Below are 25,770 nucleotides of genomic sequence, written 5' to 3'. Positions count from 1 at the left end.
CAACCAGTGTGAAAGGGGCCTAACAGATAATTTGCCTTGTTTAGATTTGAAAACTCACGTGCTTTATAGAGGGGTTGTAGGGACTGCATCACAAGTCAAAGAGGCTTCAAAGAGGTTTACATTGCAGTGATGCGGGAACGCCGCGAATCCGCGGCGGGTTCCCACATCGCATACCTCCCGGCGGCAGTTCACACTGCCCTATGCGAACTGCTGGGAGTGTCAGTGAAACGTTAAACCGCTGCAGTGTGAACCCAGCCTAAGCCACAGAGCACTTGTGCTGACTCCCATGCACTCTTTCTTTTCTTTTCTTTTAACTATTTTTTTTTAATGTGAAAAAATTGGCTGCATCTATTATCCAATATACAAATAGTGGTGTAATATATAACAATAAAATCTTCTTATAGAGTGACTAAACAAAACGTTCATATGTGTCCAAGTTTTCTTCTATTTATAGATTGTGTTTTTCTTCACCCTTGTGGGTCTTAAATGGCATAAAGTGAATCCCACCCCCATTCACCTTAATTTTAGACCTGTCTCCAGGTCTAAAAACATCTTCAAATTCCACCTTTGGACACAAGTTCAAATCCCACCTCATCAGATACTCAAATCCTTTCTGTTCTCCTTCTCTTCTCCCTGGATTCAATTATACTCCTGGGACTCTTTATGCTTTAAGTGGATCCTCCATTCCTCAATCAAACAAATTCTTAAAAAAGTGTAGTATGTAAAACGTATTAATTCTACACAATAGCACCCTTACATTATAAAGGTATTCTATCGCTTCAACATAACATTCCAATGGAGCTGGTGTCTCCTGTCCCATTCGCTTCACTCAGCCTCCACAGTGCTACATCACCCGACTCCTCCCAATGCATCACACTCACGTGACTTTCTCAGGGTTCCTATTTTCACATTCATTTACTGTCAGTTTTGGGAACACCATTTTTTGGATTTGCAGCCTGGTTATTTGTTTATTTGTTGTTTTGTACAGTATTGTGCATGGGATTCTATTTATTTTGTGGATATTTAGCTTGGTATGAGACTGAATCCTAGTGATGGACAACTGATGAGCTTTTGGGAACCTAAACTGCAATGCAGCCCTTGGCAAAGTGTTGTGCACATTATTTTGTGCTAGACATACTACAGGAGATGGGCAGAGACTGCAGACATACTACAAGAGGTGGTCAGAGACTGCAGACAAACTACAGGAGACAGTCAAAAACTGCAGACATATTACAGTAGATGGGCAGAGACTGCAGACATGATACAAAAGATCATTAGAGACTGCAGACATGATACATGAGATGGTCAGAGACTGCAGACATGATACAAGAGATGGTTAGAGACTGAAGATAGGATACAAGAGGTGGTCAGAAACTGTGGACACGATACAAGAGATGGTCAGAAACTGCAGACATGATACAAGAGATGGTCAAAGAATGCAGACATGATACAAGAGATGGTCAGAGACTGCAGACATGATACAAGAGATGGTCAGAGACTGCAGATAGGATACAAGAGATGGTCGGAGACTGCAGGCATATTACAGGAGATGGTCAGAGATTGCATTTATGCAATTATGCCTAAACCCAGTGTAAGAGTGTATAATATTGCAGGGCATCTCCACTCTACTCCAGCTCTGCTAGATTAAGTCAGGAATCCTCCTTACAAAGTACATCCAAGTGACAGAAGGCAGCAGCACTTCCAATTTCCAAAATAAAGCTTGAAGGACAGTAAATAGTTATCAAGTCAGTAAAGCTCCTAGCCTGGACCAGCAGTAAATCCTCCAAAGGCAACAACAAACAATTCATGCAGCACATACAGAACTCTAACTGAAAGAACTCAATAGAAACAACTGAAGATCATCAGCAGTGATGTGTCACACTGTCACTAGTCACATATAATGACGGCTAGCTGCAAAGTCTTCAAGAAATCGAATCAGTGTGTTAAGGCAGTGTTCAGTTTGCAGGTTAGACAAAATACACACTTAGGGGATGCCTCCCCTTGCTGTTGTCTCACTTATTACTCTTTTTTTTATTATAACTGCCTTACCTAACCAGCACACTGCACACTGGCTAAACACACTGATTAGATTTCTGCTGCAGCTGTCCAGCATTACAGGTGACAAGTGACAGTGTGACACATCGCTTCTGACAATCCTCAGTTGTATTGAGTTTGCTAGAGTTAGGGTTGCCACTTCATCCCTTTAAACCAGAACACATATGAAATACACAGGTTCTGAGGCTAATTTAATGCAGATAAAGCACCAAATGAGTTCAATTACCACCTTAATCAGCCACAGTACCTGTGTAATTAATATGTGTTCGGTTTTAAATAGATGAAGTGGCAAGCTAGAGTTCTGTATGTTCTGCATGATTTGTTTGCTGATCATATCTTCTTATAGTTCCTGGGCTTCAGGTACTTTATGCCTCTCCCTCCCTGGCACCCCCATTCAGCCCCACTCCAGCCTCCAGCATTTTCTGTTTACAAACAAATGTTGGAGGCTGGAGAAGGGGGTACAGTGCTTGCTGATTGGCTAAGGATGGAAAGGAGGAGGAGCATCAGTCGCTGCAGCCAGTGCAGTGTATTTGCCTTCTCGGCAGGCCCTCGCTCATAGTCAGATAAGTATCGCTTTTGGCTCTGGGGTTCCTATCGGCACTGGGCTCTCGGGCAGTGCCCAAGTACCCAAATTGTTAGTGCACCCTTGGACCCTAGAACAGTCAGGTGCGATAGATGGCAAGTAGTGATAAGTACTTTATGAAACATCTATTCAAAGAGTAAGTGCAACAGCCCATTTGCCAGCTTATTTTAAAAAATGGCATAGGTAGCTGGGAAGGGACCTGTACCAATTAAAAAAAAAAACGTTAAAAGGTGCTGATAGATGGTCAGAGTTGCAGTTCCAATGAGTTGAATGTGCACCTTTAAAAGTGGCCAGGAATCTGTAATTTGGCAGCTTTAGCACTACCAGTGCTACATGGCAGATCCCTGCTGGCTTGTGTTTGTCAACCATCCAGAGGATGTCATTTAGAGGTGGTAGCACTACCACCCCTGTTCACACCGGTGCAACTTGTCATGCGATTTGACAATTGCAAATTGCATGACAAGTCACACCCCATTGCCGGAAATGGAACCATTCATATCACCGAAACATAAACACATGACAGTTTCTGTAAGCTTCAAAAACTTCTATTAGAGCGGAGTTCCTCCAAATGTTTTTTTTTTTAAGTCAGCAGCAACAAATACTGCAGTTGCTGACTTTTAAAATATGGACACTTACCTGTCCAGGGCGCCCACAATGTCAGCACCCGAAGCTGATCTGTTCCCGGCTCTTGGGTGGAGTCGCTGCCACCTTCGGTAAGGGAATCAGGAAGTGAAGCCTTGTGGCTTCACAGCCTGGTTACCTACTGCGCATGCGCGAGTCGTGCTGTGCGATCCCACTGGTCCGTGCTGTCTTCTGGGACCTGTGTGTCTCCCAGAAGACAGCCGGGGAAACGGAGGAGGTGCAGGATTTAGCATAGATATCCGCGGATACTGCGGCTATCTATGCCCGGAAGTGGGAGCAAATACCTGGATTATACAGGTATCTGCTCCCCCCTCCCCCTGAAAAGTGCCAAATGTGACACTGGAGGGGGGAAGAATTCCGAAAAGTGGAAGTTCCATTTTTGGGTGGAACTCTACTTTAAGCCCTCAAAATCTTGTCATTAAGACTTTTAGCAGTAATATAAACACTACATGTCAGCTTTGGCAGGCCATAACACTAATAGCCTTGTAATTTAGCAGGCCATAAAACTTATTAATGGTTAATTAGCAATCATTGATATCATGAGGACAGACCCTGGAAAACCTGGCTTTAGCTGGCAGTTAAGAGTGTAAACATTCCAAAGTCTGGTGTTTTTATAAATGACTGTAATTGTCCATCATAAAGCAATTTAGCAGCTCTGCATTTGAAAACTGGACAAAGGTGACCTGAAAGTACACCCTCAAACGCCCACTCGCAAAATGCACACGATTCATAAATACTGATAGGGTTAACTTGTATTCATAACAGGCATCTTTCTGAATGTATATCATGATTATTTGATACTAACAGTACAAACAAACAGCAACTTCCCCCACCTATAACTGGCCTTAACAGCTAGGAGTACATGGAAAGGCGACGCATGTCAAACAACAACAAAGAAAAATTCCCAGCTCAACTTACCAGCCAGCCTGCAGCAAACCAAACGGTCCTGCTCCTACTATGAAGGCTCTCAAAATTTATAAAGTTAGCACTGCAGATAATACTGGGGTGCCTTGCCCCTGCAGCTTACACATGTACTTGCAAATGTGTGGGAACGAAACCCCTGTTTTTACTGTAAACTGTTAGACAGGACCATTCGGTTTGTTGCAGGTTGGTCGGTAAGTTGAGCTGGGAATTTTTTTCCTTGTTGTTGTTTAATTTGATACTAAACATGACTATGCTATTATCTACAGGAGTAGTGATGGACGAACTTCCGACGGGACGTTTCGCGAACGCGGACCACGAACGTGGCTGATAGTTCGCGAACCGGAATGTTCGCGGCGGGCCCCATTGACTTCAATGGGAGGCGAACTTTGCAAACCTACAGGTCAAATTTGCAGCCACAAAATAATTAATAGCTGTGCAAACATAGTCCCACCACATGGCCAATGACATAACACATGTATGAGGTGAATCTGGGATTGACAACTACAAGCATTCTTTTTTTATATGGGAAATTGTTGTGACAATTCAGGACTGTGGAGCGCATGAAGGCAATGGAGGAGAGGGAAGGTCAGGGTAGGCAAAGAAGAGGGTGCAGGAGATGATCACCAGCAGCGTGACAGAGTCATCTGACAGCAGCACCGTGATAGAGAGCACTGACATCAGCAGCGTGACATACAGCAATGACACCTGCACCAGACGACGTCCAATGACGAAACGCGTAGGGCGTGGCCTAAGGTGAATACACTCTCGTACAGCGGCGGCGGCGGCGGCGGTGGATTCAAAAATATCTGTGACCAGGATAACAGACACGTTCTAAACAGCTGTGACCTGGACAAATAGATACGCTGGCTTTTACCTTCTATTGTGTGAGTAGTATTTTAACCACTTGCTTACTGGGCACTTAAACCCCCCTCAGTCCCAGACCAATTTTCAGCTTTCAGTGCTCTCACATTTTGAATGACAATTACTCAGTCATGCAACACTGTAACCAAATGATTTTTTTGTCCTTTTCTTCATACCAATAGAACTTTCTTTTGGTGGTATTTGATCACCTCTCGGTTTTTTTTTTTCTGCGCTATAAATGAAAAAAGACCGAAAATTTTGAAAAAAAAAGAATTTTTCTTCGTTTCTGTGACAAAATTTAGCAAATTAGCAATTTTTCTTCATAAATTTTGGCCACAATTTATACTAATACACATCTTTGGTAAAAATAACCCAAATTTTTGCATATTATATGATCTGTGTGAAATTTATAGAGTCTACAAGCTATGGTGCAAATCATAAAGATTTGCAAAAAAAGATCACATCTGATGTACTAAGGCCTATCTCCATTCTTGAGACCCTAACAAGCCAGGAACGTACAAATGCCCCCCAAATGACCCCTTTTTGGAAAGTAGACATTCCAATGTATTTAGTAAGAGGCATGGTGAGTTATTTTAAGTTGTCATTTTTTCCCACAATTCTTTGCAAAATTACGATTTTTTTTTTCCCACAAAATTTTCATTGTAATAGCTTATTTCTCCCACACGGAATGTGCATACCACAAATAACACCCCAAAATACATTCTCCTACTCCTCCTGAGTATAATGATACCACATGTGTGAGACTTTCGCACAGCCTGACCACATACAGAGGCCTAATTTTGAAGTAGCACCTTCAGGCATTCTAGGAGCATAAATTACATTTCATTTCTCAACCACCTATTACAGTTTTGAAGGCCCTGGAACACCAGGACAATGGAAACGTCCAGAAAATGACCCCATTTTGGAAAGCTAACACCCCAACGTATAATCTATGAGGCATAATGAGTATTTTCAATGGTTCATTTTTTTTCCAGAAGTTTTCGGAAAATGTGGAAAAAAATGAAAACGCATTTTTTTTTACACAAAGTTGTCCGTTTATGAGATATTTCCAACGCATAGCATTTACATAGCAAAAATAGCACCCCAAAATACATTCTCCTACTCCTCCTGAGTATAACGATACCACATGTGTGAGACTTTTACACAGCCTGACCACATACAGAGGCCTAATTTTGAAGTAGCACCTTCAGGCATTCTAGGAGCATAAATTACACATTTCATTTCTCAACCACCTATTACAGTTTTGAAGGCCCTGGAACACCAGGGCAATGGAAACGTCCAGAAAATGACCCCATTTTGGAAAGCTAACACCCCAACGTATAATCTATGAGGCATAATGAGTCTTTTCAATGGTTCATTTTTTTCCAGAAGTTTTTGGAAAATGTGGAAAAAAATGAAAACGTATTTTTTTTTACACAAAGTTGTCCGTTTATAAGATATTTCCAACGCATAGCATTTACATAGCAAAAATAACACCCCAAAATACATTCTACTACTCCTCCTGAGTATGGCAATACCACATGTGTGAGACGTTGACACAGCCTGGCCACATACAGAGGCGCAACATGCAAGAAACACCGTCGGCGTTCCAGGGACACATAGCCTGCACATACCAAGAATTACACCCCCAAATACATTATGCTGAGCAAAGGGTAAATAAAAGATTACCTGTGGTTTTAGAAGCGCAGTTGTCCACAGGAGGATATCACTGGTCCAGGCAGCAGGCAGGGACTTGGTCAGCAACAGCGAACACAGTTTTTCAGGCAGCAGGCAGGGATACTGTCCATACTACAGTCCAGGGTCAGTGCAGAGATGTCAGCAGTGCCAAAAATATTGGTCCTGGTAGTAGGCAGGTCCTTGTGGTGTGGTCAGTGCCGCATGATGGCAGTAAGTCCTACAGGCAGCAGACAGAAGTAGAGCCTCGTTCAGGACAGAATGGGGATAGGGGTAGAGGCTTCTCCCTCCCAAATCTCTTTGAAGCCTCCGAGTCTCCAGACCCTAATCTAGGAATAAGAAAACAAAGAAAATTGTTTTCTTCTTCCAGAAAAACTATACTGGAGCCCCTCACATATGTGAGACCCCGTGTTGAATCCCACTAGTCCAGTTGCAGAATACAAGATCAGTCCAAGAGGCAGGCAAATATCGTGGTCAAACAGTCCAAGGTCAGTTCCAGATCAGGCAGAGATATGTACAGAATCGTTAGACAGAAGCATGGTCGAATAACAGTCCAGGGTCAGTTCCAGATCAGGCAGAGGTATGTACAGAATCGTTAGGCAGAAGCATGGTCGAATAACAGTCCAGGGTCAGTTCCAGATCAGGCAGCGGTATGTACAGAATCGGCAGGCATAAGAGTGGTCAAATAACAAGCCAGGGTCAGTTACAGAGCAGGCAGTGGCATAAGGGGTGTGAAGGTGTATGAAGGCAGGAACTGAGGATTATGTTTACCATACTTCACAAAAAATGTATTGAAGTATGGTAACGCCGAAAACAGTCGCCTATGCAGAGGCCTGGTTGGGAAGGACATTGTGCACAATAATAAGATGTGTCTCTTCTGACTCCTGCTCTGGTACACACCTTACATCTTTTTTGACGTCTTTGGCCTGTTGGTTTGGGGGGGGATTTCATCGGGAAAGTGGCGCTCGGAGAGTCGACTAACAACGTCTGATCTGATATTTTCTGGTGGGCCGTTTGGGAAAATAAGGGCAGTGAAAACTTCCTCCTGGTAGCCAAAGAAACGTTTGGGGGCAATTAGGGGGCTGCAGCTGGGTGTCCTTCCCTTCGTACACCATGAATGAATATGTGTACCCTGTGGCTCGGTCGCATAATTTGTAGACCTTCACCCCATAGCGGGCCCTTTTGCTGGGCATAAATTGCTTCATTCTAAGCCTGCCGCTAAATTTAATAAGGGACTCATCCACACATATGTGTTGGTCCGGGGTAAACAATTTGGGGAATATTTCTGAAAAATAATTCAGTATTGGTCTAATTTTGTAAAGCCGGTCATAATTTGGATCATTTCGTGGAAGGCACTGGGAATTGTCACTGAAATGTAAGAACCTCAGGATCATCTGATACCTGCTTCTGGGCATTACCGCAGAGAAGAGCGGTGAGTGGTGGAGGGGGTGGGTTGACCAGTAGGTACGTAATTGATTTTTTTTTGTTGAGTCCCATATTAAATGTGAGGCCTAAAAAAACCTTGAACTCCTCCACCGTTAGGTCTCTCCATTCGTAGGGACGGGCATAATAAGAGGTCGGATTTTGAAAAATAAATTGTTGTGCATACAGGTTGCACTGGGCCACAATTGACGACAACATATCCTCCGTAAAAATTAAATTAAAAAAATCTATTGGGGTAAAATTCTCCGTGTCCACCTGGACTCCTGGCTGGGCGGTGAAAGGGGAAACATTGGCCTCTCCTGAATTAGGAGGAAGCCACAAGGGGTTCTGAAGGGCATAGGGAAGGCCAGCATGGCTCCTAACCCTTTGGGGCTGAGATGACACCCCACTGGTACTTGGCCTTTCTTGCTGGGGCACCGCGGTGCTGGTGGATGGCACTGCGGTGCTGGTGGACGGCACTGCGGTGCTGGTGGACGGCACTTCGGTGCTGGTGGACGGCACTGCCTCACTAGAACGCCTTCGTTTGATGGGCCGGATATCTTCCTCCTCGGATTCAGTCAGTGTTTCACTGCTGAGGACTGGCTCATAATTTACGTCGGCTTCAGAATCCGAATCTGAAAAGGAATCTGAAGAGGAGAGCTCCCCGTTGCTCTCGTCGGCCGTGGAAATAATTTGGTACGCCTCCTCAGCGGAAAAGACACGTTTAGCCATGGTAGCACTGATGGGCACTGATGAGGTGGCACAGATGTGCACTGATCAGGTGGCACAGATGTGCACTGATTATACAGATGGGCGCTTTTGAGGTGGCACAGATGGGCGCTTTTGAGGTGGCACAGATGGGCGCTTTTGAGGTGGCACAAATGGGCACTGATGGGTCGGCACAGATGTGCACTGATTTATTGCACAGATGTGCAGATTTATTGCACGGATGTGCACTGATGAGGCGGCAGATGGGCACTGCTGAGGCGGCAGATGGGCACCGCTGAGGCGGCAGATGGGCACTGCTGAGTCGGCACAGATGGGCACTGCTGAGTCGGCACAGATGGGCACTGCTGAGTCGGCAGATGGGCACTGATGGGTCGGCACAGGTGTGCACTGATTTATTCCACAGATGTGCAGATTTATTGCATGGATGTGCACTGATGAGGCAGCAGATGGGCACAGATGGGCACTGCTGAGGCGGCACAGATGGGCACTGCTGAGGCGGCACAGATGGGCACCGATTGGTACAGGTGGGCACCGATTGGCACTGACGGGCACTGGCGGTGCACAGATGGGCACTGGTGGGCACTGGCGGTGCACAGATGGGGCACTGGCGGTGCACAGGTGGGCACTGGCGGTGCACAGGTGGGCACAGGTGGCCACAGGTGGGCACAGGTGGGCACAGGCGGGCACAGGCGGGGTAGAGATGGGCACTGGCAGGGTAGATCTGGGCACTGGCAGGGTATATCTGGCAACAGATGGCACAAAACAGTCAACTTTTTTTAACTCACACTATCTCTCTCCTCACACGCTATCGCTGTGTGAGGAGACAGATTCGGCAATGGGTGATGATCTCATTTGTTTACATTTGAGACCATCACCCATTGGAGGCGGCGATCGCGCTGTAAACGGCCGCTGTGATTGGCCGTTTACAGCGATCTGTGATTGGCTGTGTCCAGGGGACACGGCCAACACAGATTTTCCCCGATGCGCGCTCCCGGGAGCGCGCGGGGAGCTCTTAAAGGGGACGACGTCAATAGACGTAGTCACGGAAATTGAGATCCACGCTGTAGCCGTCATTTGACTATAGTGCGGATCTCAAGTGGTTAAGCATTTAATAAAAACGCATTTATAAACGGGATCACACTATGTTTGCCCTTTTTTTGCTTCCATTGAGGATAAACTGTTGAAAGTACTGGATGTCAGCCAGATCAGCTCTGCTAAGCGGCACAGGGGCTCACACTGTGAAGGCGCATTAACCCCTTATGGGGAGAGGGAGCTGGTGAGTGCGGTCATTTGTCTTACACACGGAAGTCGCACCGGTTGCAACCCAGGACTTCACTGACACAGAAGCACATTGGCACCTGTTTTTAGCGGAATTTTTCAGTTTTGCTATTACTGTTTTCTCCTGCCGTGATTTTTTACCAACTTTAAACGTGCAATTTGAAATAATCGCATGCCTCAATTTAGTGATTTTATGAATTAAATAGACTGGATTTATGTACCTTAAGAGCAAGAGACACTTTTTTGCACTATTTTGCATAGCTGACATTGTTATTATGGCACTTTGTTAAGCACGCAGCACTTTTTTGTATGGTTTGCACAACTTATATAAGCACTTTAGTATTGCTAGAAGAGGTTTGTTTGAGCATCTTTTTATGCATATTTGCACATTTATTTAGAGAAGCACTTTAATTATTAAAACAAGGGGTTTTTTGTTTTGAGCAATTTTCCACATATCTCATACAGATTCTGTATGGGTTTTTCCACGTTTCACTTTATATTTCTATTTTAATTTAATTTTATCTTTATATTCACTCTTGCAAATAATCAGACACAAGGATCAGCAGGCGGGTTTAGCCTGCAAATATAATGAACAAGAGGTGTGCGCCGTAACTACCACCCTAGTATATATTTACGTGATAGAGAGTACTGCCATCAGCAGCGTGACATACAGCAATGACACCTGCACCATGATAGAGTCATCTGACAACAGCGCCGTGATAGAGAGCACTGACATCAGCAGTGTGACATAAAGCACTAACACCAGCACCGTGATATACAGCACTGACAGCAGCACCGTGATAGAGAGTACTGACATCAGCAGCATGACATAAAGCACTAACACCAGCACCGTGACATACAGCACTGACAGCAGCACCATGATAGAGAGTACTGACATCAGCAGCGTGACATAAAGCACTAACACCAGCACCGTGATATACAGCACTGCCAGCAGCACCGTGATAGAGAGCACTGACATCAGCAGCGTGACATACAGCAATGACACCTGCACCGTGATATAGTCATCTGACAACAGCACCGTGATAGAGAGCACTGACATCAGCAGCGTGACATAAAGCACTAACACCAGCACCGTGATATACAGCACTGACAGCAGCACCGTGATAGAGAGTACTGACATCAGCAGCGTGACATAAAGCACTAACACCAGCACCGTGCAATACAGCACTGACAGCAGCACCGTTATAGAGAGCACTGACATCAGCAGCGTGACATACAGCAATGACACCTGCACCGTGATAGAATGATCTGACAACAGCACCGTGATAGAGAGCACTGACATCAGCAGCGTGACATAAAGCACTAACACCAGCACCGTGATATACAGCGCTGACAGCAGCACCGTGATAGAGAGTACTGACATCAGCACCGTGATATACAGCACTGACACCTGCAACGTAAGCAGCCCCAGGAGGAAGTCAGCATAGCACAGGGATGGTGGGAGCCCCTCATAATGAGCATAGCACAGGGGTGGTGGGAGCCCCTCATAATGAGCATAGCACAGGGATGGTGGGAGCCCCTCATAATGAGCATAGCACGGGGATGGTGGGAGCCCCTCATAATAAGCAGCCCCAGGAGGATGTCAGCATAGCGCAGGGATGGTGTGAGCCCCTCATAATAAGCAGCCCCAGGAGGAAGTCAGCACAGCACAGGGATGGTGGGAGCCCCTCATAATAAGCATAGCACAGGGATGGTGGGAGCCCCTCATAATATGCACAGCAGAGGTACAGCCCCAGGAGGAAGTCAGCACAGCACAGGGATGGTGGGAGCCCCTCATAATAAGCAGGCCCAGGAGGAAGTCAGCACAGCACAGGGATGGTGGGAGCCCCTCATAATAAGCAGCCCCAGTAGAAATATGACACCGCTCAACCTCTTCAAACAGGAGGGTACGGGCATATAGTACGGTGTGCTTTTTTTGCACAAGGAAGTGAGCCAAATGAAGAAAGAAGGTCTGTGTGCTCGATTAAAAAAATTGTTTATCGACATATACATGGTCTACTGGTCACATGTGTTGAATTCCTCCAAGATCCATGCCTCATTCATTTTTAGAAATGTGAGGTAGTTAACACTGTCGTGACCTAGGCGAGTACGCTTATCGGTCACGATCCCCCCTGCTGCGCTGAACGTCCTTTCGGACAGGACACTGGACGAGGGGCAAGCCAACAGTTCGATTGCAAATTGGGCAAGCTCTGGCCAGAGGTCAAGCCTGCCCACCCAGTAGTCCAGGGGTTCATCACTCCTCAGAGTGTCCACATCGGCCGTTAACCCGATGTAGTCGGACACCTGACGGTCTAGGCGTTCCCTGATACTGGATCCGGATGACACCTGTCGATGGGTCGGCTAAAAGAATGACCTCATATCCGAAGTCACCAACACATCTTCAAACCGGCCTCTTCTTGCAGGCGCTGTTGGATTGGTACCCGCAACTCCTTCTTTGGGAGTGGGAATTGCTCCTCTGCCAGCGCACGCAAAAGCAGAAAGCAGAATTTCTCGAAGCAAGGCCTGGAAGTGCTGCATTCTGACAGCCCTCTGTGACGTCGGTAACATTTCCGCCATTTTGTGTTTGTACCGGGGGTCTAAGTACGTTGCCACCCAGTACTGGTCCTTGACCCTTATGCTTTTTTATACGGGGGTCCCTATTAAAACACTGGAGCATGAAGGCCCCCATTTGCACTAAACTGGAAGCGGTGTGGTGGCCTGGCGCCTGCTCATCATCCAGGATAATGTCGTCCTCTTCATTCTCCTCTCCCCATCCACGCACAACAGGGATCCCAGAAAAGTTTAAAGCATGCTCTTCTTGCTCCTCCTCATCCGCCCCGGCACCATCCTCCTCTGACTCCTCTTCAGACTCCTGTTGTTCACTTGTCTCAGATAGAGTAGCCCCCCCCTGGGAATTCATCCAGCATTGTGACTTCCTCATCTTCCCGCTCCTGCTCCTCCACAGCTTGATCAATGACACAACGCAATGCACGCTCCATAAAGAAGGCATAAGGTACCATGTCACTGATTGCGCCATGGCTGCGACTGACCAGTTTGGTGATCTCCTCAAATGGGCGCAGAAGTCTGCATGCGTCGCGCATGAGCAGCCACTGGCGCGGTGAAAAAACCCCCAGCTCCCCAGAACCTGTTCTGCCGCAGATGTTCATACAGGTAGACGTTAACTGCACGTTTCTGCTGGAGCAGCCTATCAAGCATATAGAAGGTTGAGTTCCATCGCGTCGGGCAATCGCAAATAAGACGTTTGACCGGCAGACTGTGTCGCCGCTGAATGTCAGCAAGGCGAGCCATGGCCGTGTTAGATCTTCTGAAATGGGCCGAGATTTTCCTTGCCTGCCGCAAGATGTTCTGGACCCCAGGGTATTTGACAACGAATCGTTGACCAAGTTTAAGACGTGTGCCATGCATGGCACATGTGTGATTTTGCCCTGTTTCAATGCGCTAAGCAGATTGTCACCGTTGTCACACACCACTTTACCAACTGTCAAATTGAGCGGTGTTAGCCACTGATCTGCCTGTGAACGCAAAGCTGAAAGGAGTGCCGGGCCAGTGTGGCTCTTGGCTTCCAGGCACAACAGACGCAGCACGGCATGGCAACGTCTCACTTGGCATGTCGAATAGGTTCTGGGGAGCTTGAGCGGCGCAGCAGAAGAGACGCTAGCAGCGGAAAAGGAGGAGTCAGCCAAGGAGGAGAGGGAGGAGGATGGAGTAGGAGGAGGAGGAGAAGAAGGGCCAGGCCGGCATGCAATCTGTGGCGGTAAAACCAAATCTACACGGGTGCCACGGGTTACATGCTTGACGGCCGTCAGAAGGTTCACCCAGTGGGCAGTAAAAGTGATATACCTTCCCTGCCTGTGTTTGCTAGACCACGTGTCTGTGGTCAGATGTATCTTGGCACCGACACTGTGTGCCAGAGATACATTCACTTGCCGCTGAACATGGCCATATAGCTCTGGGATGCCCTTCTGTGAGAAATACTTCCTTCCTGGGACCTTCCATTGTGGTGTTCCAATGGCCACAAATTAGCGAAAGGCCTCCGAGTCCACCAGTTTATATGGCAGTAGTTGGCGGGCTATGAGTTCTGACAAGCCAGCCGTCAACCGTTGGGCAAGAGGGTTATCCGGCGTCATCATTTTTTTACGCTCGAACATTAGGCCCACTGAAGCCTGCCTTTTTGCAGAAAAATGTGAGCTTGGCGTGATGGAAGGTGGAGTGGAGGACAATTGTGAGGAGAGAGGAGAAGGAGAAGTAGAAGACGAAGCTGGACGGTGAGAGCCTGGAGTGTGGCTTTGTGTGTTCCATTGCTCCCACTGGGCTCGGTGATGGCAGCTCATGTGCCTTCTTAAGGCGGTCGTCCCTAGGTGAGTGTTGGACTTACCGCGACTAATGCGTTGACTGCAAAGATTGCAGATGGCAACGCTATTGTCAGCAGCGGACACATTAAAAAAAGCCCACACTGATGTGACCGTACATGGTCGATGACTCACTCCTGATACATTAGCAGTCTGCTTTGTCCCTCCTGGGCAATGTAAGTTATTCCTGCTTCTCCTCCCTATCTGCTGGTCCATATCTCCCTCTGAACTCCCCTCCTCTTCCTCTCTTGTGGGCACCCACGTGACATCACTAGACACGTCATCATCAACGTCACCTTCCCCACCGCTATAAGTAGAGATCTCGGAGTAGGCAGCAACACCGGGGACCAACCTCCTCCTTGGGCTGATTTGGGTACTGTCGTCAGACTGCTGAGTAGCGGTTGTTGCTACCTCCTCTTCCTGATCCAATACCAAGAGTGGCTGCGCATCAGAAATGTCTTGATATGGATCGGAAAATAATTCCTGTGACTCAAGCGGAAGGTATGTGGTGGTGGTGGTGTTGTTGGTGGTAGTGTCTTTGGGGGTGCACATAGCAGAGACTGAAGAAGAGGGTGCAGATCGAGAGGATGAGAAGGGTGCAGAAGAGTAAGGCTGAGTGAGCCACTCAACCAAGTCTGGTGCGTCCTTTAAATGAATTGAACGCACCTTCTGCAACTTCCCACTTTGGCTCAAGGCTGTTGCTCCTGCCCTACCCCTACCACCCATGCGGAAGGGCCTGCCTCTTCCTCTGCCTGTCATTTTTTAAATGACCCTGTGACAAAACTCTCAGTCCCTATACCGACGAAGGACTGCTGCAGTATAGGGCAGCGGTCAGCAGTAGTGCACCTCAACCCTATGTATTGTGGACCTATACCAGTCCTTATAGAATAGCAGACTGTACCTCACTCAACCCTATGTACTGTAGCACCCTACACCAGGTTACCAGTCCTTATAAGGACCTTTGTGGAACAAGTGGGTTGTGTGTGACTGATTAGCAGACTGTACGTCAGTCCCTATACCGATGCAGGACTGCTGCAGTATAGGGCAGCGGTCAGCAGTAGTGCACCTCAACCCTATGTATTGTGGACCTATACCAGTCCTTATAGAATAGCAGACTGTACCTCACTCAACCCTATGTACTATAGCACCCTACACCAGGTTACCAGTCTTTATAAGGACCTTTGTGGAACAAGTAGGTTGTGTGTGACTGATTAGCAGACTGTACGTCAGTCCCTATACCGATGCAGGACTGCTGCAGTATAGGACAGCGGTCAGCAGTAGTGTACCTCAACCCTATGTATTGTGGACCTATACCAGTCCTTATAGAATAGCAGACTGTACCTCACTCAACCCTATGTACTATAGCACCCTACACCAGGTTACCAGTCCTTATAAGGACCTTTGTGGAACAAGTAGGTTGTGTGTGACTGATTAGCAGACTGTACGTCAGTCCCTATACCGATGCAGGACTGCTGCAGTATAGGGCTGCGGTCAGCAGTAGTGCATCTCAACCATATGTATTGTGGACCTATACCAGTCCTTATAGAATAGCAGACTGTACCTCACTCAACCCTATGTACTCTAGCACCCTACACCAGGTTACCAGTCCTTATAAAGGACCTTTGTGGAACAAGTAGGTTGTGTGTGACTGATTAGCAGACTGCAGCAGAAGGGCAGCAGTCAAGTATAATATTCTTTCTATATTTGGAAGAAAGAATATTATAAGTGTACAAGCCTTTTACCATACCACTGATACCAGTCCTGAAAAGAACCTTTGTGGACCTAATATAGTAACAGCTACTGATTAAACTGACCCTTACTGCCTCACACACAGCTTCGTGCCTGTCCCTATATAAACTGACAAAACAGAGGCTACTGGAACAATAACTGGAATAGCACTTTTGTGGACCTGATAGTAACAGCTAATGACTAAACTGACTGTCCCTGCAGCACACACCGTCCTGTCCCTTTCTCTAAACTGACAAAAGACACTCAGGCTGCTACAACAATCACTAGCACAGCACTGCCTCAAACCTATATCATGAACTACACCTAAAACCTATACCAGTCCTGAAAAGAACTTTTGTGTACCAAATAGCTAGCGATTTAGGTCACTGCAATCTATCCCTGCTCCACACAGCAACCTCTCCCTATAGTGACAGAAGAAAGAATGTAAAATGGCCGCCGGATCGTGTCTATTTATAAGTTAGGGGGAATGTCCAAGTGTCCATGTGCTGTAATGTCTCAATTGGCTGTCCTGTACCCCATGATGGATGTGTCATCATAGGTCAAAGTTCCTTTACACAGTAAAAACACGGAAGTCCGCCGGGCGAACGGCGGCAATAGTCCGCCGATCGGGCGGACCGCGAACAGCCGAAATTCGCCGCGAAACGACCGCCGGGCGAACCGTTCGGCCATCACTATACAGGAGTATGTGCATTGCGGTGTGATCTAGATATCTGATGTATATAATATTCATACTCTATAAAATCACATTTACATGCTGTAGTAATTAATAGTAATACATAAGGACCGGCTCACACAAAAGGGAACCTCCGCTTTTCCGAACCCCCCCTCTGGTGTCACATTTGGCACCTTTCAGGGGGGAGGGGGGTGCAGTTACCTGTATAATACAGGTATTTGCCCTCACTTCCGGAAATCGATTCCTGTGGGAGTCACGCCCCTTCCCGCTCCCCCCACTGTATTCTGGGAAACACACAGGTCCCAGGAGATAGCGGGACCAGTTAGGATGCGACTCACGTATGCACAATAGGGAACCGGGATGTGAAGCTGCAACGCTTCACTTCCTGATTCCCTCACCGAGGATGGCAGCAGCAGCTGCCAAGAGCAGTGAGATTGATTGGCTTTGGCTATCAACATCGCTTGACCCTGGGACAGGTGAGTGTCCATTTATTAAAAGTCAGCAGCTGCAGTATTTGTAGGTACTGGCTTTTAATATTTTTTTTTAGGTGGACCTCCTCCCCATGTTGAGGGCATGTGGCCTGGTACGGTTTAGGAGGGGGGATGCTATCTCATCCCCCCTCTTTTCATGCAGCCTGCCAGGTTGCGTGCTTGGATAAGGGTCTGGTATGGATTTTGGGGGGGGCCCCATGCCATTTTTTTTAAATGTTGATGCAGGGTTCCCCTTAAAATCCATACCAGACCTGAAGGGTCTGGTATGGATTTTGAGGGGGACCCCCACACCATTTTTTTTTACATTTTGGTGTGGGGTTCCCCTTAATATCCATACCAGACCTGAAGGGCCTGGTATTGATTTTGGGGGGACCCCCACACCATTTTTTTTAAATTTTGGTTTGGGGTTCCCCTTAATATTCATACCAGACCCAAATGGCCTGGTAATGGACTGTGGGGGAATCCCATGCCATTTTTTTTCAATGACTTATCTATATTGCCGGGACTGACAATTCACTATAGCCGTGAGTACATTTAAATGCCTTTTTTTCCTTTAGAAATGTCATTTTGTGCAGGGACTGTTCTAAACATGGGGAAAAGGTGCCACTTTACAGGCATACTATTGACACCCCCCAAGTAAGAAATTTAAAGGAATATTTCACTTTTATTGTTTCACTTTAAGTATTATTAAAATCACTGCTCCTGAAAAAACTTCAGTTTTTAAAACTTTTTTTTGCATTTATTCATGTCTCCTGGGGCAGGACCCGGGTCCCCAAACACTTTTTTATGACAATAACTTGCATATAAGCCTTTAAAATGAACACTTTTGATTTTACATGTTAATGTCCCATAGACTTTAATGGTGTTCCGGCGGCTTTCGAATTTGCCCCGAACACCGCATATTGTTTGGTGTTCTGCAGAACACCCGAACAACCAAAGTTCGGCCCGACTTATGCTCAGGTCAAACCGTTCGCTCATCCCTAGTAATATATTGGTTATCTGACTGTAGCACGTGGTAAAATAAATATATGACTGCATTTTGAAAACTGTCATCAAGAGGGGGTATCATAACATCCTGCTTCTCACCACCTTAGAGTCGTGTTATTTCTGCAAATGCTTTCCTTAATGGCCTCCAAAAGCTGCTGATCTGAGCTCTAATTTTTCCTTCACAACTACACACGAGAGTGACTTTTGAAGGCATATCTGACTTTTGCTAAGGTGATTGAACACTGCTAGAGCATATAATAAGTGTAGCACTAATATAAACGGAATCCAAATAACATATAAATACACATAAACCTGCTCAAAAATATATATCTCATACAGAGTGTACATCAAAATCAAATACATATGCTTCAACTCATTTAATCTGCTCACCTCTGCACTGACATTTTAAAGGAGAAGTATAGCCAAAGCTTTTTTGGCTCTAGGTCTCCTATGGGTCACAGGAGTGCAGTTTGTTCTGCACTCTTGTGAACCATTTTCAGCTGACAGTGGGTTGACGTTTGCTGTCAGCTGTCGGTCAAGGTTCTGAAAAGCTGAATGGCACCTGACTCAGCCTCTGCCAGCCCTTCCCACCCCCTCCATAGCCCAACACTCACTGAACGGTTTACTGAGGGCAGAGCAGCGAGCTGGAGACTAATAGTTCCAACTCCAACTCTCTCCTAAGAAAGTCTCCAATATATCATGTCTGAGGTTTCTGTGTTAATCTGCTGCAATGTTCTCTGCCATGCTCTCCTGTTGATATTATTGTCTATTTTTTCAGTAAATATTTTGCCTGCACTGCTTTTTCTTTTTTCTTTCATTGAGAAATATTTTAAAATCTATATGCCTTATCTCTAAAAGCTCTAAATAACAACCTATAGAGTCCTTAGGCAGGCCATACCATGGGTTGCAGGAAAAAAATGTGCACTATTCCTCATCAACACAGACAGTGCTGACAGGAGACTCCCTCCTGCCAAGCAATTGTCTGCTCCTGGCGGGGGGCAGGGACGGGCGGGGAAGCCACCCTTGCTGGGAGTAGACAGTGATTAGTGGCTATAGCAGCCTCTTGCGATAATTGTAAGAGAATCCGGCAGGCTGATTGTAGAAAGAAGGATATCACCACTCCAGGTAGGTCAAACAGGGGTAGAAAGCCTCTCCTCTAGTTTAGAAGCCCAGGTGCTGGCAATGCATGTAGCAATCAAAAATCGGAAGAAGTTCTGGACAGCTTCACTCCAAAGAAATCTTTGCCTTTTATTCAAAAATTGGCATCAAAGATACATGCCACAGCAGAACTGACAAAAAAGCTTATGCGTTTCACACTACAAACAGTGCTTAATCATAGCTGATTGATCAAACAACTTGGTACATTCAGCCTGCCCATTAACGGTTTGAATCTTAGCCAGTTCAGCAGAAACTGTGTATGGCTGGCAGGATTTGAACCATGTATGGCTGGCTTTACTCTTTGAAGAACTTTATAATTTTTTGTAGCTTTTAACTGGAATCTTAAAAGTCTAAATTGTTACAGCAATGGTGCATGCTTCCATTAAAAACACATCATCGCAGCTACTGTATGTGTGTAAAAAGTTAACTGCTGATGTAAGAATAACTCTCAGTCCATCAGCACTTAAATTGTTGTGCTGCAAGCTGTACAATGTCTGTTCAGGGTGCCACATACTGTAAATTTGTGCATGCCTGATACATAACACATTTATAGAATTTTATTATATTTTTTATTTTATAGTCCTGTATTAATCAAGAGTGTGAACTTTTCAGGTCTTAAAACTAGGGACCATATCCCCCAGTTGGTATCTAGCTACATGACAGGCAAATTTGACGTGGAAGGTTTAATGACCCATACTTTGCCCTTTTCCCAAATAAATGAAGGATTACAGCTTCTAAGATCTGGAAAAAGGTTGGTATTGGTATTTGAATTACATTTAGAATTTCTTTTTTTAAATGTACTTTTTTGAAAGGAATTGGATTTGTGGGTATGCTAGAGGTTGTGGTCTAAGACACCAAGGTCTATGCTTAGCGACACCCAGTGATGTCGATACTACTGTATGTTAAAACTTTGTATTGCTGTCTTTTAATTGTTAGAGAGAATTTATTTTACGCTCTGTGACAGTGATGAGAATAGCTGTTATAGAAAAGGCCTAATGCATAAAGAAATTATTTTCTTGTAAGGTGAATGCATACAGAAATTCACCACAGATCACCTTTGAAAATCTGTCTAGGCTGAAGAGATTCTGTCCTGCATGTGAATTTCGAGAGGAAACATCATCAAGAAACTGTTCATTTTTTAAAGGAGCATTCCTAAATACAAAGCATAATTCTTTTAAGCAGAGTCGTTTCTGGTAAAAGCTCAACTTTTGATCGTGCATCACAGGACACAGGGAGCGCATTTTTTAATCACTGGATTATACAGCTATCTTTGGGTGATTAGACACTGGCAAATCAATCAAAGCTGCAGGACACCTCTGTGTAACCGCTCCCACTGCCACATCTCTTTACAGACTCTAGCACGTTTTCGTTCTCTAAGCCACTGCAGTGCCTCCAGCAGCTATCCAGACAGCTCAGGTTTTCTCCTCAGCAGTGGTGGATTGTAATTGCACCTTGCTGGATGGAAGATGTAGGACTTGGCTATATTGTGCTTAGTCACTGGACCCTGCTATTGGCACCCACCTTGGCCAGCGTGCAGCATGTGGTCTGGCTGCAGGGTACCCTACAGGTCCATCTAGATGGCACTGGAGTTTGAAAAGTCCTTCTTCTTTATTTTGAAGTTGCTTATGATAGATGAAAGCCTATCGGGCTGGGGCAGAGTCATAGAGGCCCTCTTGGTTCAGGAAACCTGCTTGTTGGAGTGATCTCGACTCCCAATCAGCAGCTTGGATTTCCGGGTGAACTGATTGTGTTTCTAATGTTTATCCCTCTAGTTGCAGGGTCACCAGACCGGAATCCACTCAGACAATACCACTACTGTGGCTTAAGTCAACAATCAGCGAGGAACCAGAAGCTACGCAACTCAAAGATAAGCGGGCCTGATTTTGGCTTGGATGGAACTTCAGCTTCTGGCCCTGTCTTTCATGCACATTCCAAAGTAGAATATTGTTAGCTGGTTTACCTCAGTCACCAATGCCTGAACCCCCGAGAATGGACCTTAAAGCGGAGTTCCACATATTTTTTGGTTTATTAGCAGCTACAAAAAGTGTAGCTGTTGACTATTAATAAACAGACACCTGTCCCATGGTCAAGAGATGCGAGCGCCCAGAGCCTCGCTCCTCTCCCCCCTCCTCTCCGCTGGCGCCATAATAGCAACTTTGGGATCCCGGCCATGACAGCTTTCAGCTTCACGGCCAGGCACACACTGCGCATGCACAAGTTGCGATGTCCTCTGCTAGTGGCCAGGCAATCTTCTGGGATCTGTGACGTGTCCCAGAAGATTGCAGAGAGGAAGGGGCCGCCTAGGGGGAGAGGAGGAGTCGCCTAGGCAGCCAAGAGCAGGAAGGAGGAAGTGGAACAGAAACTCCTACTCTAAACTAGGTACACACCCCCCGCTAAATGTGGCATGTCAGGAGGCAAGGAGTACTTAAAGCGGAAGTTCCACTTTTGGGTGGAACTCCACTTTAAGGCATTTGTCACAGGCAGGGGGCATCAGATATAGACCTCCTTATGCCCAAGTTCAGCAACAAACTGCACAGATGTGTCAGCAAAAATAGGAATCCTTTAGCCTTCACAGTAGATAACTCAGTAACTTCATGGGATCAGTTCAGCCTGATCTATGCCTTGTCATCTCTGAATTGCCTAGATTCTTTCACAGGACCAAGAGGGAGGGCACCCTGGTGATCCTTATTGCTCCAAAATGTCCTAGGAAACCGTGGTATGTGGACCTAAAAAGGCCCTTGGCAAATTCTTCATGGGCACTACCAGATCATCCAAAGGACCAGTATTCTACCTCTGCTACTCGGTCACTGATTTAAAATGGCATGGTTGTTGAAACCTAGGTCCTGAAAGACATAGGCCTTTTAAATGCTATCACCCCTACGCTTCTTAGAAAACTAGGAAGTCAAGCTCTCTTATGGCCTACCATTGCACCTTAAAGGCTTTCTTCACATTGTGCAAAGCAAGGAAGTTCCATTATAGGAAGTGCTGTGTGGGATGCATTTCATCATTCCTCCAGTCTGGCCTTGGCCAACATTATGTGCCATCAGCAGTCACATATATGCCTTGGTGATTTTCTTTCAGAGATTGGAGGTATCTTTCTAGTAAAGGCTTTTATGCATTGGGTTGCCTGTGTTATTCCCCCTGTACATGGACTGGGGACATCAACTTGGTTATGTTGGAATCTGCAGAAGCCATCCTATGAATCAAATATCCATCTGACTTCTCTCACATACAAGATGGCTCTCCTTGATGCCTTAATTTCTGTTAGATGTCTCTTCTCCTAAAGTGGTGTCTACCTTTCATCCTAACAAGAACATCATTTAACCCTCTTACACCAAAACATTTGTCTCCAAATGTCTGCTAGAGGTGTCAGTATTTCTTGGCCTTATCCAGTATCAGGTTTCTGTTCCCCAAAACATTAAGACTGCCACCTGGTGGGGATTTCAGTGCTGGGGAGCAATGTTTTTTGTGCTGGGGTGGGTTTTGGGGGAGGGGTTGATTTTTGGCTTGGCAGAAATGTTTGTGCTGGTGGATTTTTGTAATGCTGGGAAGAATGTCATTTTTGCAGAAGGGATGAGTAGTGTTTCATTGGGGGTGAGGAACTTAATCTGATGGGGTGAGTTTTCCTTGTGGGGATGTTAGATTTTTGCTGTCAGGCATGCAGAGATTTTTTCTTGAGGGATTGGAGATTTTATCTAATGGTGTGTGAGAATGGATTTTCTTCAGGGGTGGAGTATTTTATCTGATGATATGAGAAGGAATTTTCATGGGGATGAGGAGATGTTTTATTGGGGGTGGGAGATTTTAATTGATGATACGGGAAGGGGGGCTACTAGTGTGTGTGAAGTTTTTGCTGACATGGGTGAGCAGGGTTTTTAAGGATTGTTGCTGTCCTTGAGAGGGGGTTTGCTTGGAAGAAGGAAGTTTTGATTTTGTGCTGGGGGTAGGATTTTTGCTGGGAGAGGGGTGTTTAGTTGCTGATACATTCTCACGACCCTGTACTTTGTACATTACATACTCCTGATTCCTGCATGCTGTGCAATGCATGCTCCTTACCCCTACACTCTATGTTAAATTATATATAACATGCTCCATATTTTATATGTACAAGAAGCATGGCATATGTGTGAATAGGCTTAGGTTTTATTTAATTATGCCTGTTTAAGTGTTCTCACTGTTAATGTCTTATAGACCCACCCAGCCTACATGGCATCTGTATCATGCTGTTTTGCAGCACCACAGAGCAGGTCATCATCCCTAAGGAAGCAAGTGACCAACCATCCAATAGAATCCTGACTATGGTGATCACTACAGTAGCTCTTCTGCAGTGTGAACATTTAAGAAAGTTGTAATCTGACTACAACAGGAACATTTTAGCCATATTTAGGTCACAAATAGAGAAGTGGAGCACAGACCGGCAGGCGGACAAATTATGGATGGCTGGGCCTCTATTGCAAGCATGTCTACTTAGGCCCCTCATATCTTTGCAGCTTACACTGCCAGGTGGTAACCTATCTGTTCCATTTATGGGTGACTTTTTCCTTTGTAGAAACTGGCAGAGGTGCTATAGAAGGGCAAGAATCTTGTCTCTGATGTCACATTTTAAGAGTTAGTTCATATAAGTTTCTCACCTCACTATTAGGTCTAAGCCCTTGTACACACGGTTGGACATTCCAACGGAAAATGTCCGATCAGACCGTGTTGTCGGATAATCCGACTGTGTGCGGGCTCCATCAGACTGTTTCCGTCGGAATATCCGACGGACAAAGTTTTAGAGCTGGGCTATAAAACTTTCCGACAACATGATCCGATCGGACTTTGTCCGATTGTGTGTAGAGAATTCCGATCGGACAAAGTGCCACGCATGCTCAGATCAAATTCCTAGACCAAAGATATTGGCTACTAGCCTGAACGTAGTCCTGTCGTAACGAAATAACGTTGTCACGTTACGTACGATCGGATGTTCCGCCAACTTTGTCCGACCGTGTGTATGCAACACAAGTTTCGGACAAAATCCGATGGATTTTGTTGCCGGAATGTCCGACCGTGTGTACAAGGACTAACAGTGTTTATTTTACTGGCTTCCTAAAGAACACATATGCCGTATACTACCTCCTTAATTTCTATTATGGGCAGTAAAAAGTGATGGTGTATGATGAACTTACAGTGTATGTATCTACAAACTATATGACCCACTTGTAAAGGCTTGGGTCACATTGGAATAAGAATAATCTTGATTAGTGATTTGTTTTTCATGTACATTATTTTAACATTTTCTATTCTTTTTTTATAGCATCCGCACAGTCTTGTTATTCTAAATTGAAGAGTGTTTTCTTGGACCAGTATCACCCATAATGGAATAGATTCAGACAAATAATAATGACAATCTTTACTTACATGTAATTTTATGATTTATAATTTAAGATTTATGATTTCTAAAATGTACTTTGCTCGGCACAAGCCAAAATAAAATGCTTTACATTTTGTTGAAAAATGATTCCAAATTGTTAATGTAAACAGCATATTTATAAAATAGTGGGACTGTGTGACATTCACCAAACATTTATGGTTAGTTAATCATTCTCTGTAATTTAAAATGCATGCACCAGGAAAATTTACATATAGTGAATATTCGGTGAATGTCACATTCACTGCCGTGTAGAGTGCCTTTAATATGACAGACAAGTTTCAAGCTGATTAGAAACAGAAAAATGAATATATTTGTCTTGCAACAAAATAAAAATACATAAACTTTAGTTAGGTGTAAATGCACAAACATAAACAAGAATGGCTAAAAATGTTGGGATGTGTAGTGGTATATTGCTTTTTGGATTTTATGCTCCAAGTAGTCAACTTCAATACATCTCACAAGCAGGCATGCTGCATTAGAGGTGTATGTGAGGAGAGAGATGAGCAGGTGGACGAGCAGAGATAGCATCATCTCTTTCTGCCTGCTCCACGTCACCACTCTTCCGCCCTCACAGCTGGGCCACTTCAGTGTGGGTGCAATGTGCGGCAGGGAGCAAAGAGATGACATCATCTCTCACTGCCTGCCACACATCAGCACACTTCCACGCTCACAGCATGGGCCTCTTCAATATTGGAGGTGCAGCAGAGAGCAGAGAGATTACATTATCTCTCACTGCCCGCCCT

At 45.5% G+C, this 25,770-nt stretch overlaps 1 protein-coding gene across 1 annotated transcript in view; it reads left to right on the top strand.

Annotated features, from left to right (window-relative positions):
* Positions 1–25,111, top strand: part of LOC143974851 (alcohol dehydrogenase 1-like) — a 52,460-nt gene extending 27,349 nt beyond the window's left edge. The window contains exons 8-9 of the mRNA XM_077476611.1: positions 20,230–20,368; positions 24,911–25,111. Coding sequence (XP_077332737.1) covers positions 20,230–20,368; positions 24,911–24,935 — 164 coding nt within the window. The 3' untranslated portion in view covers positions 24,936–25,111. The remainder of the gene's footprint in view (positions 1–20,229; positions 20,369–24,910) is intronic.
* Positions 25,112–25,770: the final 659 nt, after the last annotated feature.

The sequence above is a fragment of the Lithobates pipiens genome, unplaced genomic scaffold (genome assembly GCF_037356315.1).
Source record: "Lithobates pipiens isolate NorthernLeopardFrog02 unplaced genomic scaffold, aLitPip1_a1.2 Scaffold_13, whole genome shotgun sequence".
Taxonomy (NCBI): domain Eukaryota; kingdom Metazoa; phylum Chordata; class Amphibia; order Anura; family Ranidae; genus Lithobates; species Lithobates pipiens.
Note: the sequence above shows the minus strand (reverse complement) of the source record. Positions and strands in the feature narration are given on the sequence as shown.